This window comes from Callospermophilus lateralis, chromosome 5 (genome assembly GCF_048772815.1).
Source record: "Callospermophilus lateralis isolate mCalLat2 chromosome 5, mCalLat2.hap1, whole genome shotgun sequence".
Lineage (NCBI taxonomy): Eukaryota > Metazoa > Chordata > Mammalia > Rodentia > Sciuridae > Callospermophilus > Callospermophilus lateralis.
This window is the reverse complement of record NC_135309.1, coordinates 43,357,688-43,372,961: the sequence shown is the minus strand read 5'-3', so window position 1 is coordinate 43,372,961 and position 15,274 is coordinate 43,357,688. Positions and strand designations below refer to the sequence as shown.

Here is a 15,274-nt window from a genome sequence, read left to right as displayed (position 1 = left end):
CAGATTCTAGAGATGTCCACAAGTTCACCACTTATCAGCTCTGTGACCCTAGGCAAGGTACTTTTCTGTCCTTATCATCTATTTTTTTTTTGTCCTTATCATCTATAAAACAGGTTAATAAATAGGAACTAGCTTAGAGGCCTCAGTGAAATAATGCAATGTATTCTGTATGTGATGAATGCTCAAAAAGTAATAGTATTATTATAATACCCATGTTGGCCAGCTACGTCCTACTGCATTGCACCCACACCCCAGCCAGCAAGGCAGGGTCACTAGTTTATTCCACTCCAGAAAACAGGCCAACAAGGTGCTGAGGAAGACGGAGCCATCTCTCCTTGGCTCACTACAACTTGCCCTCTCCCCATCTGGAGAGTGCTGGAGGCCTAGGATGGGAAGTGAGGGAAGGCTGCAGATTTGGGCCACATCAGACCTGGCCTGGGGGGCTAATGGCAGCAGCCACGGGGGAGTGTAGAGGTGCAGGATTGGAGGTGTGTACTTTTTTTTTTTTTTTTTTTTTTGGTACCAAGGATTGAACCCAGGGACATTTAACCACTGAGCCACATCCTCAGCCCTTTTTAAATATTTTATTTAGAGACAGTGTCTTGCTAAGTTGCTAGGGCCTCACTAAGTTGCTAAGGCTTTTGAACTTGTGATCCTCCTGCCTCAGCCTCCCAAGCCATTGGGATTACAGGTGTGTGCCACCACACCTGCTGGGGATGTGTGCTGTTGACTGATCCCACAAGGTGAAAGCATCTTTTTGTCCTTTCTGCTCATTCCACTCCTCCAGTGCAAGTGGAAAGGAAGGCCTCCCCAAATTGGGAGCTGGGGGCTTTGATATCACATTCATTCCCACTAATTCCATGAGCCACATGTCACTGCCTATGTTATATACAAGTCCAAGATGAGGGATGCTGGGACACTGGGGCACACAGCACCTCATCCCTAACTTCGTGCTTGCCCTGGAGTCGGGGCCTGTTTGTTCAATACAGTAGGTGAGGACGAATCACTGGGCAATATCAGTCTAGCATCACAGCTCTGAGCTAGGTCTCAGAACCTCAAGCTCTACTCCAACCATCTCTGCTTAAATCTCTCAACTTACATACAGGTTGTATGGTACATAACCCATCAACTGCACCCAACACCCTGACATCATCCTCAGAGGAGGAGTCTTTTTTGATTAGCACTGTTGATTCTACCTTTTTCAACTCTGGGACCTCAATCTGTTCTGCAGCACTTGACATGTCCCAATGTTACACAAACCAGTGTTAACGGTTCCAAGTCTCCTCTCACTTGTGCCCCAAATTTTTGGTGGTCAAATGTTTGGAATGAACAATTTACTTTGCAAGGCCCTTCATACCCGCCCTTGTGGCACTAGGCTTCCCTCCAAATGCTTCCTCCCAGGTCACTCCCCAATTCCAGTCCCCAATTCCACATCCCCCAGCTCCTATCCTCACCTTTCCTTGTCAATGATCCTTGGAGACTGCTGGAAATTTCCCTTCATGCCATGAACACTGCAGGGATTATTCCACTCCCCATCTTCTTCCTCCCAACTCAGAATCATGATCCTCCCTCCTTCAAGCTTCAACCTGAGACACCACTCCCTGATCCTGTCTACCTTAAGTCCAGTCCTGTGGTTCTACTTCTTTAATTGCTCTTTCTCTGAGGGACAGAATGAAGCACCCTCCCAGAGTCAGAGCCCAACCAGATGGAGCCTGGAGGTGGGTGAAAGTGCCCAGATGGGCATCAAGGAAGCAGCCCAAAAGCCTAGAGGTAAGGGTGGCACAAGAAACTCATGCCTTCTGCTTTTCTTCTCACCTGGACCTGCCACCCCAACCCCTACCCCAATTTCTTGCCAGCAATTCCTCGACAACTGAGAGGTATCATCTTTTGCTTCTTTCCCTTCCCCTCAGCCAAAGGTGACAAACCAGTGGTCCACAACACATTCTGTTTGGCCTGTCATACGTTTTGCAAGTTTCAATTAGCTGTTATCATTTAAAAATCAGGAGATTTCGCTTAAGAGTCCAGCATTCTAGGTTCTTTTGAAAAATTAGAGTATCTGTTTGCAATAGGCCCACATTCCTGCATGGTGACAACCAGTGGGAACTGGTATCCATTGTTGCTTTCTGTGTGCTTGTGCTCTGGTTTCTGAAGTTCTAAGCCTCCCAATCACAATTACCATCTACATCAGCTGCTTGGCTTCTAAATTGTATCTCTGCAGGAGGCAGTCCAGCAGGAAGGAACAAACTCAAGGCTGATTAGAGGTTGTCCTGTACAACCCTCCCACTGCCCACAGGCCTCAGCACATGAAGGAGGCAGAGCAGGGTTAGCAGAGAGGCAGGGTGGAGAGTCCCAGTTGGGAGCCACTTTTTAGTCTCTCTCTGATCACTGTTTATTGCAGCAGCATCCAGACTCTGCATTTGTCCTCTCCTGGTGCAGGTCTGCCTCTGGGGGTAGCTGCTACAAACACAGAGCTTGCTGCCTGTTTCTTCAGACCACTCCACATCTCATCGGAACTGGGCCCGAGGCCTGAGGTTTTGTCCTGAGCCTGAGTAGCAATGTGGCCAGTAGGCATGTGCTTCCTTACTATCTAGCCAACTCAGCCAAATGTACACCAGGGGGTGGCCGTCTTGTCACAGTCCAACATGATGTTGAGCACAGTACAGGGGGCCCCACCCACAGACAGGGCTGTGCGGGAATCCACGCGGTACTTCACAGTGTTCAGGCCTCCCTCCCGGTCCACCTTGAATTGCTCCTGGAAAGGAAAGGAGAAAAGGGCTCAGATTCAGGGCTTCATGAGTGACAGCTGTCCACTGATCTCACAGAGCCTCAACGTTAAAGATCCTGTGATTCCCAGTAAGACAGGGGAACCCCAAGTTCAGAAAGCTCTCTTACTCACAGCTATATCCTGGGAATTTTCTGGATGATTATGCCTCTGAGGGAAGAGGCTGTGTGAGGAATAGGGATTCTGGCATACTCCCCCCTTTTTTTTCTTTTTTATACTAAGGATTGAACCCAGGGCACTTTACCACTAAGTTACATCTCCAGCCCTTTTTATTATTTTGAGCTAGGACATCACTAAGTTGCTGAGACTGCCTCAAACTTATGATCTTTCTGCTACAGCCTCCTCAATCTGGGATTACAGAGGTGCACTACTGAACTCAGCAGATTCCAGTATCTTCAGCTAAGCCTCCCCCAACCCTTAGCCTACATGAATGGATAGGCAGCCCAGTGTCCAGGATGCTCATGGCAGCTACCAGGGCAGGACACGGTTGTAAGCAGAATGTCCACCGACTGACTGGGCCAAGAGGGAAGGATAGGCCATTGGGGCCCAAGCAGAACTTGGTGAAATGCTTGGGCCTGTTGGCTCCCCACATTACCACTTATCTGTCCTGATGAGGAGACTAGTCAGCACCTGTTTTTGAGCTGCAATGCGCTTCTGGTCCCTCTTCCGCCAGGCTGGGTCATGCAGGTGGTGAAATGTTTTGTATCCAGTTGTGATTCCTGAGGGTCGGAAAAGCTAAGGAGACCAAAGGAAGTGGGGGTCAGGCCACTCCTCCTGGAGTCTTGACCCTCTCCACTAGTTCCTCTGGGGTCCTACTGCCTGCCAGGAGGCCACAGGCAGGGGCTTGTATTCTTATTTCGCAGGAGAGGAGACTGAGGTACAGAGGACAAAGGACTGATAAAATGACCACTGCGACTCAGGGCAGGGATCAGAACTGGGGGTAGGGAGGGCAGTGTGTGTAGAATCTCCAAACTGCAGGAACTCCCCTCAGAAAGAAAAGGAAACCTTAGGGCAGCCACAGTGGCTGAGGAGGTGGCAGGGCCCTGGAGGAAGTCTTTTTTTTTTTTTTTTTTTTTTAAAGAGAGAGAGAGGTAGAGAGAGAGAGAGAAAGAGAGAGAGAGAATTTTTTTAATATTTATTTTTTTAGTTATCGGCGGGCACAACATCTTTGTTTGTATGTGGTGCTGAGGATCGAACCCAGGCCGCACGCATTCCAGGCGTGAACCACATCCCCAGCCCTGGAGGAAGTCTTACCTGGAGCCCAGCTCCTTTGATGCGCCTGTAGAATTCATCATCCTCGCGGCCCCAGCCCCAGAAGCGGTTGGACATCCCGTTGCACTGACACAGAGACAGGGAGCATCTGTCACCTGCTGCCTCCTCCCAGGGGTATACTTTGGTTCCCTACCACTTAGAAAAACCCCAGACCAAGCCTGAGAAGCCAGGCTCCCCCTTCCTCTTCCTCCCCTGACTGTTCTGAATGAACACCAGGGCTTCCAGGTCCCTCCACCCCTGTGGTATTGGGAGGGTAGAAAGGAGGAGTCAGTACATTCCAGTCCCTGTAACATTCTAAAAGGGCCCTGAACTTGTGTGATGAGAAGATTAGTCTCAAAAATGTCTGACTAGCCAGAGGAGACACCTCTGGGAGGTTGCTGATGGGCAGAGATGCCAACTTGTACTGATTTCTGCAATTCCCTCCTACTCTCGTTTCTCCTGAAATGGCTCTGACCTAATCTCTTCCTCTGCGTGAGAAAGACAGTTGGGGTCTGTGATTACAACTATTTTTTGCATTTGGCTCAGGGGCATAAAGTTGGCTTTGGCCATGGCTTAAAGACAAGACTGGGAGCCCTAGCCCCAAGTCACTCAATTCTTCTCACCCATCTGTGCCCCCAACCACAGTGACAGACTCAGGAACAGACCAATCAAAAGCCAGTGAGGTTGTGCTTGGGGACTCCTATCTGGGCTTTTCGGGAAGGAGCAGGTCCATCTCCCACAAGCTTGGGTCCTAAAGGAACACTGGTTGCAGCTACAAAAACCTCCTTGCAGAACTGCACTCTAATGCCTGGAAGGCAAAGCTGAGAGAGAAAGACACAGAGTCCCAGTGACTGGCTGAGAGGTGGGCAAAATGCACCTGAAGCCAGACCCTCAACCAACCCCACTTTTCAAACGTGAGGGCCAGCACATCCCCAGTTTACTGAAGTCAGCTGGCGTGGGGGTTTCTGTTGCTATAGCAGAGCCCTCACTAGCTGACTTGCTCATTCCTCATCCTCTCTCATGTCTCTGGCTACTGCTGAGTCCCCTGCTAGGCCTGTGCAGGACTCCATCTGCTGGGCCCAGGAGGCTGCTCTGTCCTGCCAACTGCCTCCACCCCAGGGTGGGGCGAGTTCTAAGCAAAGCAGGCTGGGCCAGGCCTCACCAGCTGGTAGTGCTGCTTGGAGAGCAGCAGGATGCCGCCCACATAGGTCTTGTAGTGGTAGAGTGGGTGGAGCTCCGGCGAGGCCACATGGAAGGGCCCCGCCTCAGGGAAGCCATAGTCTAGCTCCTCGTTGAGAGGGAGCAGATCCACATCATGCATGGCAATGTAGTCTGTGCTGTTGCTGCTCTCCAGGAAGCCCACGTTGATGAGTGCTGCTCGGTTGAACCTGTGTAGGGAGGTTGAGGCTAGGCAAGGGACAGCAGGCTTGCGCACCACCTGGTCCTGCCCCCAGCTCTGCATGAAAGCCTCTTTCCCACACACACCCCACCCCAGGGGGGCCTCTGCTACCCTCAGCCCTGCACTGACTTCACTACATGGGGCTGAACCCCCCATTTGGGGCACAAGTGTTTACTGAGCACCTGCAGTGTGCTAAAACTGCTCAAAACTGTACTGGAAGATACAGCAGTGAGAAAATAAAGCCCCCTCTTAAGAGCTGACAATCCAGTGGGAGAAAACCAAGAAGTATACATAACGAGGCAGACAGAGATAAGAGTTGTGGGAAGAGTCAAGCAGGGAGAGGAGGATGAAACTTGCTGGGTGCAGGGGCAGGGACAGCTATTCTCTTAGGGCTGTTGGGGAGGGCCAGGGTGACCAGGCAACATTTGAGTAAAAACCTAAAGGTCTGAGAGAATGAGCCATATGAAAGCTGGGGGAACAGGACTCCAAGGAAAGGAGAAAGTAACTTCCAAGGCCAGAGGCAAGAGCAGACACCCATGTGGGCAGAATGAAGTGGGAAAAGGGATGAAGCAGGGGTTGATGGGGATGGGGCCTACAGATTACTCAAGGACTGGGGCATCAACATTGGTGAGACAGGGAGCTGCTAGAGGACTCGGAGCAGAGGTGTGAAGGGCTGTGACTTGTTTCAGCGGGATCATTCCAGTCAGTGTATTGGGAAGAGACTGTAGGAGCAGTTCAGAGGAAGGCAAACAAGACGGGAAGCAAGAAGTGATGAAGGTGGCTTTGCTTGAAGGGAGCAGAGGGGGTGGTGAGGTGCATTTTTGATAGAATGAATGCTATGTGATTAAGAAAAAGTAGGTGAGCATGACTCCAAGGCTTTTTCACTTGAGCAGTTATAGCACTGAGTTTCCATTTCCTGAAAAGGGGAAGAGGCAGGGGCAATAGGTCTGGGATGTATAATCAGGAACTCAGTTGTGATTATGTTAAGTTCAAACTGCCTCTGAGTCAGCAATTGGAGAGGGAGCATAAGTGTCTGGATGTGGGAGTTTGAAGTTCAGGGGAAAGATCTGGTGTCTAGGCTGGGAATGCAGATTTCAGAGTCAGCAGGTATTTAATGCTATAGGACTGAATGAGATCCTCAGGGAGAGACTGTAGCAAGGAAAGCAAGAAGATCCAAGCACTGATTCCCAAGGAATACTGCTGGTGAGGCATCACAGAAATGAGGAAGAACTGGCAAAGAAGATAAGTAAGGTTCGCAGGCAGGGACAGAGGAGAATCACAGAGCACTGTCCCAGAAGTCAAGTAGAGGCATATGAAGAAGGAAAAAATAATCCACTTGGCAGATGCTGCTGGGTCACAGGACAAAGACTTGGGATTAATGAAGTGGAGGTCATTGGTGATTTCAAGGAGGGCAGTTTCAGTGTCACAATGGAGGTGTCTAAGTGAAAGGGGTTCAAAGGAAAATGAGAAAAGAGAAGGGGAAGGAGTTCTGTTACAAAGGAGAGCAGAGAAGTAGGGTAACAGCTGTAGGGGATGTGGGATGAAGGGACTCTCTTTTTCCCTCTTTTCCTTTTAGAGAGGAGCTATCTTAGTATGTGTGTATGCTGGTGTGAATGTTCCAAGAGAGAAGAAAAATTGATTATGCAGGAGAAAAAGGGGCCATCCACTGGAGTGCTGCCCTCAAGTGGGAGGAAGAAGAGGGACCCAGTATTACAGTGGGAGAGCTGGCCCCACAGAGGACTGTGACAGTCATCCCAAGTAATAGGCAGGAAGCTGGAAGATGAGTGGAGGTGGCGAGAACAGAAAAGGTCTCTTTCAATTATTCCCATTTTCTCAAACTGGAAGCAAATTCATCAGCCAAGAGTGAGGATGAGGAAGGAGTAAGAAAAGGAGTTTTGGAAGGCTGCCATGTATGGACTGCAAGAATGCAAGGCTTCCAGAAGGACACAGGGACTTTTTGTTAGGAAGATGAGCAGCATGGCCATGCATGTCACTGTTTAGGGGCTAGATATTAAGGGTGGACATGAGGGAGGATTGGATAAGAAAAAGTAGAGACAAGGAGGGTGGGCAGTAAAAAGGTAGGAGGATCTGTGAATTCATGGGGAGGGTGGGGTCCAGGAATCACTGGAGTTCGTCTTACAGTGGGAGTAAGTTGAAAGGGAATGAGAAAGGGGTTGGAATGTGAGATGCATGGATGGTGGTCATGGAGGGGAGAAGGCTGGATAAGGTCAAGAATTTTAGGATAAGGATGGTCTGTGAGAAATGGAGGGATCTTCCCTTTCCATAATTCCCCTAGCCTATCACCAGCAAGTCCTGTCTGCACTTCCTCCACATCACTTCTCTACCCCCTTGTACCATACTGGCCAAGCTATCATCACCTCTGATGACTGGTATACAGCTGCTTCTCTTGTCCCAGTATAATTTATTTCATATAGCCACAGTGATCTTTCCAAAATGGAAAGTAGATCAAAGCCCACCCCAAAGAACCCTGCCAGACCCAATAAGGAGGGGTCCATCAGCTCCCATCCTCTACCCCTAACCCCAATGGATTAGGAATGAGTCCTGAGAGGCCTGGGCAAGGGGAAGCACCAGGTGATGGGGAACTGTGTCAGGAGGGGGATTCCTACCTGAAATGATCCACCTGGTTGAGCACATAGATGTGGTGCTGGATCTTCTTCCTGCTCAGGAAGCGGTGCATGTGGGGCACAAAGACCAGGAGCTCTTCAAAGCGTTCACGGAAGGGTACCAGCACTGCCAGGCGGTGGGGGCCCCATGACGCATCTTCTTCCCAGTGTTCAGGGGGCATCTCTGGAGGACAGGCCCGGGATGGACCCGGGGTCTCCTGCCCTTGTCCTCTGGCTGCCCGGGCCACATCACCAGAGCAGCTGAGCTGCAGCCAGAGTAGGGAGAAGAAGCCCAATAAGAGACAGGCAACGAAGAGGTGGAAGACGGAGCATTTCCTGGGGAGGCCGCTGGGGAGCAACCTAGACCTGGGACAAGAGCAGGGATGAGGTCAGAAGGGCAGGGCCAACATGGGGCCCTCTGACACACCCTTTTTCTGGCCTCCCCATGCACAGGGCACACATTCCAAGCACCTGGGAATTAGTACAGAAGCAACTTAAATGTTTTGCTCATTGTAGTACGACACATCAGAATCTGCTTAACTCTCTAGGACCAGTTTCTGCCACCCAACCTCTGGGACACTCTCCAACCACTCCTAAAGTCACAAAGTTGCCCCAGTTCCTCAATGCTCTTCTGCTTTGTGAGTGAATAGCAGTCAGACCATGAGCTTAAGGGCAGGGACAGGAATCCCTGCCTCTCTTATTTGCCCTTTCAGGACAATGGTTTGATGTCATAAGCCAATGGCAAGAGTCCCACTTAAGAGATACAATCCACTGCCTTCCAAACCTGGTCCCCTGTACATTCACCCCAGGAGAAACCCTGGCTTTGTCCTGCTTCTTGAGCTAACCAGAAAGTCCCCCAAGATAGCAATGTATGCTGGCATGAATCCCATGGGAAACAACCAATATTTACTCTAGTAAGATCAGACCTGCCCCTAAAGCAATACAAGGCCCAAATGGACAGTGGCAGTTCACTGGGTGAGTCTCAAATCTTCAGTCCCAGTATCAGCCCATGAAACAAGAGAGACAGAGAGGGAAAGAAAGATTAGGGTTGGGTGCACTCAGGCTCATTTCAGAAACTGGACAAACAGCTGAATATCTTAGACACTGGATAATGCTGGAAGACTGTCCTTTAGGTTAGGAGGTATTAAAAAAAAAAGTTGAATTCACTTGATTCCTTTATTCTTCCTCTGGAAGTTCCTGAGGATGCTAGGAAAGGAACTGAGAAATCCAAGAAAGAAGCTGCTTCTATAATTCCTGTGGCCTCCACTCCAATATCTACAATGGGATCTGCTTTACAACCTAAGAATCAGGAATTAGCTACTAGGCCTTGTAAAGTCTACCTTGTGATCCTTCTCATCTATCTGGTCCTTGTCCTGCTCAGGTCACTTCAATTTTATGGATGATCTTCCTTTACTCACAAGATAAAAGACAAACTGCTTGGCCTAACAGGAAAAGCCCTCTCACAGTCAAAGCCTTTTGTGACTCAATCCAACCTTCAGTTGCTCCCAACCATTCACTCTCACTCTGGGTAACTTAGGGTCTCTCCACTGCCCACATTCCTTTCTGCTCCAGACTTTCCTCACCCCACTGTTCCTCCTGCCTGACAGGCCCTTCTTCATTTATCTACCTAGAAGCCCCATGCTGATTCTTTTTTTTTTTTAAGAATTTTTTTTAATATTTATTTTTTAGTTATCGGCGGACACAACATCTTTGTTTGTATGTGGTGCTGAGGATCGAACCTGGGCCGCAAGTATGCCAGGCGACCGCGCTACCGCTTTGAGCCACATCCCCAGCCCCCCCCATGCTGATTCTTAAAGGACAAACTCCAACATAGCCACCTACCATCTTACCCCCACCCTATAAGGTTCCCTTTTTTGTCTTCCCATGCCATCTAGTACTTCTGTTTAAAGCACTCACTTGTAATGACTTGAGACCCTATTTGTCAAACCAGGTCTGATTCATATCTGTGGACCCAACACAGGTCAGAGAGCAAAGGGTTTGCTATTTGAGTTAAAGGAAGGAATAGGGCAGTTCTGGCATGCTTTAAGTCACAAACCAGAGCTAGACCAATGCCTACCTTTCTCTAGAGGCAAAACTGCCAACCTGGAAGCCAGCAGCCCTGAAGCCAGGCCCAGGTCCCACATGCAGCTGAGAGGTGGACCAGTTGGACATCCTCACAGGGCTTCTGACTTACCCACCATTGTCCTGCGGAGGTGGTTTCCGCTGGGAAGGAACAGAACCCAGTCTTGCAAGTGGCCTGAGAAGGCTGGAATCCCTACAGATTCTCTCTTGCCCTCTTGGCTTTCTCTGGGGGCGAGGTGGAGTCTGGGAAAGCAGACTTGGGATAGTATTCCTCCTTTTGGAGAAGAAGCAGTGACCATTACCCAGGTGTATGTCATGGATTGGACATTCCACACACTTTCCCATGCTGTTCCTTCTATCCAGCTTGCTCATCCTACCAGGATCACATTCCCGTGGTGATCTCCTCCTGTGTTCTAAGAGCCCAAACTACTAGCAACTAAATTGAGCCCAGAATCCCATTTCCTCAGAGCAATGGAAACCCAAAGTCATTGCTAATGCCACCTGCTGACAAGATCCAGAACTGCAATCCCAGATGCTTCCCAGGCCCAGGCCACTCTGGCTCTGATGAGCAATTCAGATGACACTTTGTTTCCATCAGTCATTGCCCAAGACTAAGAGATGACTTCAAACTCCAGAGCCAACACTCAATTGCTACACTATCCTGAATTTGCTGCATGGATCCTTATACCCCTGTGTCAAAAGCACAGACTGCATCAGGAAACCGTGGAGGAGGGGGTTAGACACAGTTATAGAAAGGAATCCAGAAATGGAAATACTCCTTCTTTCCTTTTCCTTTCTTTTCTCCTACAAATATTGGTGGTCAATATTTGAATATTCAGCTGCTCTAACTACAGCACCTCAAAAGTGAAAGGTAACTAGAACTGTTATCCTCTCTGTGTAAGGCATAGTGACAAGGGTTTTACACATATGATCTTTAATCCTCCTACAGACTTGTAGAGTAGATATTATGATCCCCATTTCAGAGATGGAAGACTAAATCAGGAAGATTAAGTGATCTGTTTCTGGTCACTTGTCCACTAAACATGATTCCAGCTCAGGTCTGACTCCATAGGCCATGCCTTCTATTATATTCCTATTCATTTCAGCACCAAGTTTGGGGAAAAAAAGAAAAGAACCTTGGCCACTAAATTCTAGAGTCTTATGGCACCTAACAAATTTAAGACAGAAAGGGAATGAAGTATCACTCATTGTGCAAAGATCCACTAGCATGTATTCTGGGGGGATTTCAAGCCTGAACTGTGGACATCCCCCCAAAATGTAGGCAGTCAAATGGCTCTCTCCATTCTGCTTAATGGGAAACGTCATTAGCTAAGATCTGGGACACGCTCACACCTAACACTTGGAGCAAGCCCCATGCAAGTACAGCTGCACAGGAAATGAACTAACGGTTGTGTGAGAAGTGTCTAGTACAAGCCAGGCAGTGGCCAACCAGGCAGTGCATACGAAGCTTCTGTCTGGTATGCTCTTCTGGGCAAAGTATGGGGAAGCACGAAGAAAAGAGGGTAGGGCCTGAAGCTATGGGGCTGTAATAGGGGTGGCAAGACCAAAGAAACGGATTAAGGTCCTAGTAGGCCAAGAAAAACAGAGAGATTGAGATCCACTACAAGAAGTCCACCGAGTCTGAGACGCACACGAACTGGGAGATGGGCCAGTGGAGAAAAACACGAAAAGACATAAGAGACTCTCAAGGAGGGAAACAAATTCACAAAGGGAGGTCAATGAAGAAAGATAGAGGGAGAGTCAGCGACAGAGGGAAAGAGAGAGACCCATTGGGAGAGCCACAGACCCTCAGAGAAAGCCGCAGAGAACTAGACCTGATGGCCTCAGCCCCCTAAATTCCGCGGGTGGCCCGGAAAGGGGTAACACCCGGCGGGACGCGGCCCGAGCCGGCCGCCGCCGCTCACCTGCCATCCTCCCAGGGCAGCTGCACCGCTTTCCTCCGGGAGGGGAACATCGTGTGGGGAGGCGGCTGCACATGGGGCTCGAGCTCGCAGCCCCGCGGACCCGGCCTCCGGGTCCTACGCGGCGCCTCCGCCTCCCGCCCCGCCCTCCCGCCTGCCCCGCCTCCCGGTCCGCCGGGTCCGACACTCCGGCCGCGCCGTCTGCTCTCCGGAGTCGCTGCCTCCAAGGTTCTGCTGGCAGAGAAACGTGGGCGCTTCCGCCGTGGCGCTGGCAGCTACCTCCAGGAATCCCCTTGACGCCGGGAGAAACGGAGGCCCCAGAAGCCAAAACCCTACCCAACAAGTCACTGGTCTGGGACTGGATTTAGGCTCCAGACTTACAAACCGGCGCTTTGGGATAATGTGCATCTTCCTCTTCCCGAATATAGGCGTGGATTTTCGTGCCTCGTGTGCTGTCAGTCCAGGAGGTTAGGTTCTTCCGGCACACAAGGCCCAGCTCAGTCTTCAGTGTTGGGTTATATCGGCTTCCCAAGTGGTAGTTAGGGACTGGATTCTGAATAGAGACTGAATATGTTTGAAACCCCTCTCTACCAATTCAGCTGTGCTTGGGGGCAAACCATAATCTCTATGGGACTTTCCTCATCTGGGCATATAAAGGGTTCCTATTCTCTATGGTGGTTGTAAGGCTTAAGAAGAAAATGCAATCCATTTGGTACAGCGGTGGGTATACAGTCAACGCTATGTAACTAATAGCTGTCATCCAGTAAAGGGGTACTTCGGTGCAGTTAAGAACTGAAAAAGGGAATGAGAGAATGTGGAATTAAGCTGTCTCCCCCACCCCTCCCACCTGGAAAAATAGAGCAGTAGAGTTGTGAGACTTATCTCTTCTGCTCTTCCAAGCAAACTGTTTCCTAATAAATAGCTAACATCTAATAAATTCTTACTATATATAGTAGTAGTGATTGCTATAAATTTTTTACTATTGGAATCTCATTCTGTTCTTGAGTAGGTATTCATTATCACCACTTAAAAGGTAAGGGAACTGAAGAATAGAGAACTAAATCAAGTAGTCTAGTTGCATAATCTATCCCCCCCCCCCAACACACACACACACCCGAAACACAATCTGTGATCTTAAGCACACTGCCTCAGAGAGAACTTTACTATGGGTAGGAAATTAATCATTCCCAGCAATACCTTTCCCTCTCAAACCCCAAGGCATACAACCCAACCTTCCCCATCCTGTGACTTTCCCAGAACACTGCATCCTACATCAGGACGTTGGCAAATTCAGCCTAGATTTGACAGACCTGCAGAGACCAGTTAAGGTCAATCAATGATGGAAGCAGGAATATGGAATTATATAGAGTCTGGACCCTCCTATAGGGGACAGGAATCACTGCATCCTGCTAGTTATTGGCACATCAGGATGAAGTCCCATTAGTGTCAGATTTCACTCTCAAGAAATAAAATTTTATATAAAAATTTATTTTTTTAAAAGAGAGAGGGAGAGAGAGAATTTTCAATATTTATTTTTTTTAGTTACACATCTTTGTATGTGGTGCTGACGATCGAACCCAGGCGGCACGCATGCCAGGCGAGCGCACTACCACTTGAGCCACATCCCCAGCCCATAAAATTTAAATAAACTAATTTTAAGATGTAACATCTAGTTATTAGTCAAGTTGATAATAAGTATCCTTGGTATGCTGAGAATGACACTTCTTCTTTGTAGTTTTCCTCTCAAAAACCTATAACTATCTTGGAGAATCAAATTTTCTTGGGTGCAGTAGTACTAATGTGGCATAATAAACCCCACTATTATGAATAATTAGAATGTATCAATAATTATAACTAGAGCCCAGCATGATGGTGCACACCTGTAATTCCAGATACTGGGGAAAATAAGAGGATCAAAAGTTCAAGTACAGCTTGGGTAATTTAGTGAGACCCTATCTCAAAGTAAAAAAAAAAAAAAAAATTTTTTTTTTTTTTTTTGGTATTGGGGATTGAACTCAGGGCCACTCGACTCCTGAGACACATTCCCAGCCCCATTTTGTATTTTATTTAGAGACAGGGTCTCACTGAGTTGCTTAGCACCTCACTTTTTGCTGAAGCTGGCTTTGAACTTGGCAATCCACCTGTCTCAGCCTCCCAAGCCGCTGGGACTACAGGCTGAACCACCACGCCCAACCTCAAAGTAAAAATTTTAAAAAGGGATGAGAGCCAGATATGGTGGCCAATGCCTATAATCCCAATGACTCCAGAGTTTAAAGGCAAGGGGGTCACAAGTTTGAGGCCAGCCTCAGCAACTTGGTGAGAACCTGTCTCAAAATAAAAAAGACTTGGGGTGTGACTCAGTAGTAGAGGGCCTCTGGATGCAATCCCTGGCACCAAAAAACAAAATAAAGTGGAGGGAGGGGCAGAGACTGTAGCTCAATGTTGGAGAGCTAGCCTAGCACACATGAAGCCCTGGGTTTAAAAGGAAAGGAGGGAGGGAAGAAAGGGAGGGAGGGAGGGAAGGAAGGAAGATATAACCCCATCTAATCATGAGAAAAATGGGATAAATCCATGTTGAAGGAAATTCTACAAAATACTTGACCTCCCCAAACTGTCAAGAAATAATCAAAAAACAAGTAGTATCTGAGAAATTGTCAGTCAAGAGAAGTCTAAGGAGACTGGTGACTGAATGTGATGTAGAATTCTGGGTGGTTTCCTGGGACACAAAAAGGACATCAGGTAAAGAAATTTGCATGAGGCACGAACTTTAATTTAAAATAATGCATCAATATTAGCTTACTAATTTTAACAAATGTACCATTGTAGTGCATGTAAATAGGGAGAATTATGTTCAGGTTTTTCTGTAATTCTGAAGCTGAAATTTATTTTTTAATTTTTTTTTTTAGTGTAGATGGACACAATAGCTTTATTTTTATTTATTTATTTTTATGTGGTGCTGAGGATCAAACCCAGAGCCTCACGTATGCAAGGCATGTGCTCTACCACTGAGCACTTTACTCTTTTTTTAACTCAAAAAACTCAACACTAAACAAAAACTCATCAAGGGCTGGGGTTGTGGCTCAGTGATAGAGCCCTTGCTTGGCATGTGTGAGGCACTGGGTTTGATCTTTAGGACCACATAAAAATAATAAATAAATAAATAAATGTATTGTGTCCATCTATAACTAAAAAATATTTCTTAAAAACCAATCAA

At 48.1% G+C, this 15,274-nt stretch overlaps 1 protein-coding gene across 1 annotated transcript; it reads right to left on the bottom strand.

Moving 5' to 3' along the window:
• Nucleotides 1-467: 467 nt before the first annotated feature.
• On the bottom strand, nucleotides 468-12,194 carry B4galt7 (beta-1,4-galactosyltransferase 7). Its single transcript, XM_076855852.2, has 6 exons — nucleotides 12,064-12,194; nucleotides 8,060-8,422; nucleotides 5,196-5,421; nucleotides 4,037-4,120; nucleotides 3,413-3,517; nucleotides 468-2,752 (listed from the first exon to the last, which is right to left on the bottom strand). The coding sequence occupies exons 1-6, from the start codon at nucleotides 12,111-12,113 to the stop codon at nucleotides 2,597-2,599; spliced, it is 984 nt and encodes a 327-aa protein (XP_076711967.1). The 5' UTR covers nucleotides 12,114-12,194; the 3' UTR covers nucleotides 468-2,596.
• Between the last annotated feature and the right edge of the window lie 3,080 nt (nucleotides 12,195-15,274).

What these genes read in the sequence shown, in the direction of transcription:
- B4galt7 (XM_076855852.2), bottom strand. Translation starts at nt 12,113, where the DNA reads ATGTTCCCCTCCCGGAGGAAAGCGGTGCAGCTGCCCTGGGAGGATGGC. An exon ending in TCAAAGGAGCTGGGCTCCAG is followed by an intron (nt 3,518 to 4,036) that starts GTAAGACTTCCT and finishes TGGTCTCCTTAG; the next exon opens with CTTTTCCGACCCTCAGGAAT. An exon ending in GCATTGCAGCTCAAAAACAG is followed by an intron (nt 2,753 to 3,412) that starts GTGCTGACTAGT and finishes TTTCCTTTCCAG; the next exon opens with GAGCAATTCAAGGTGGACCG.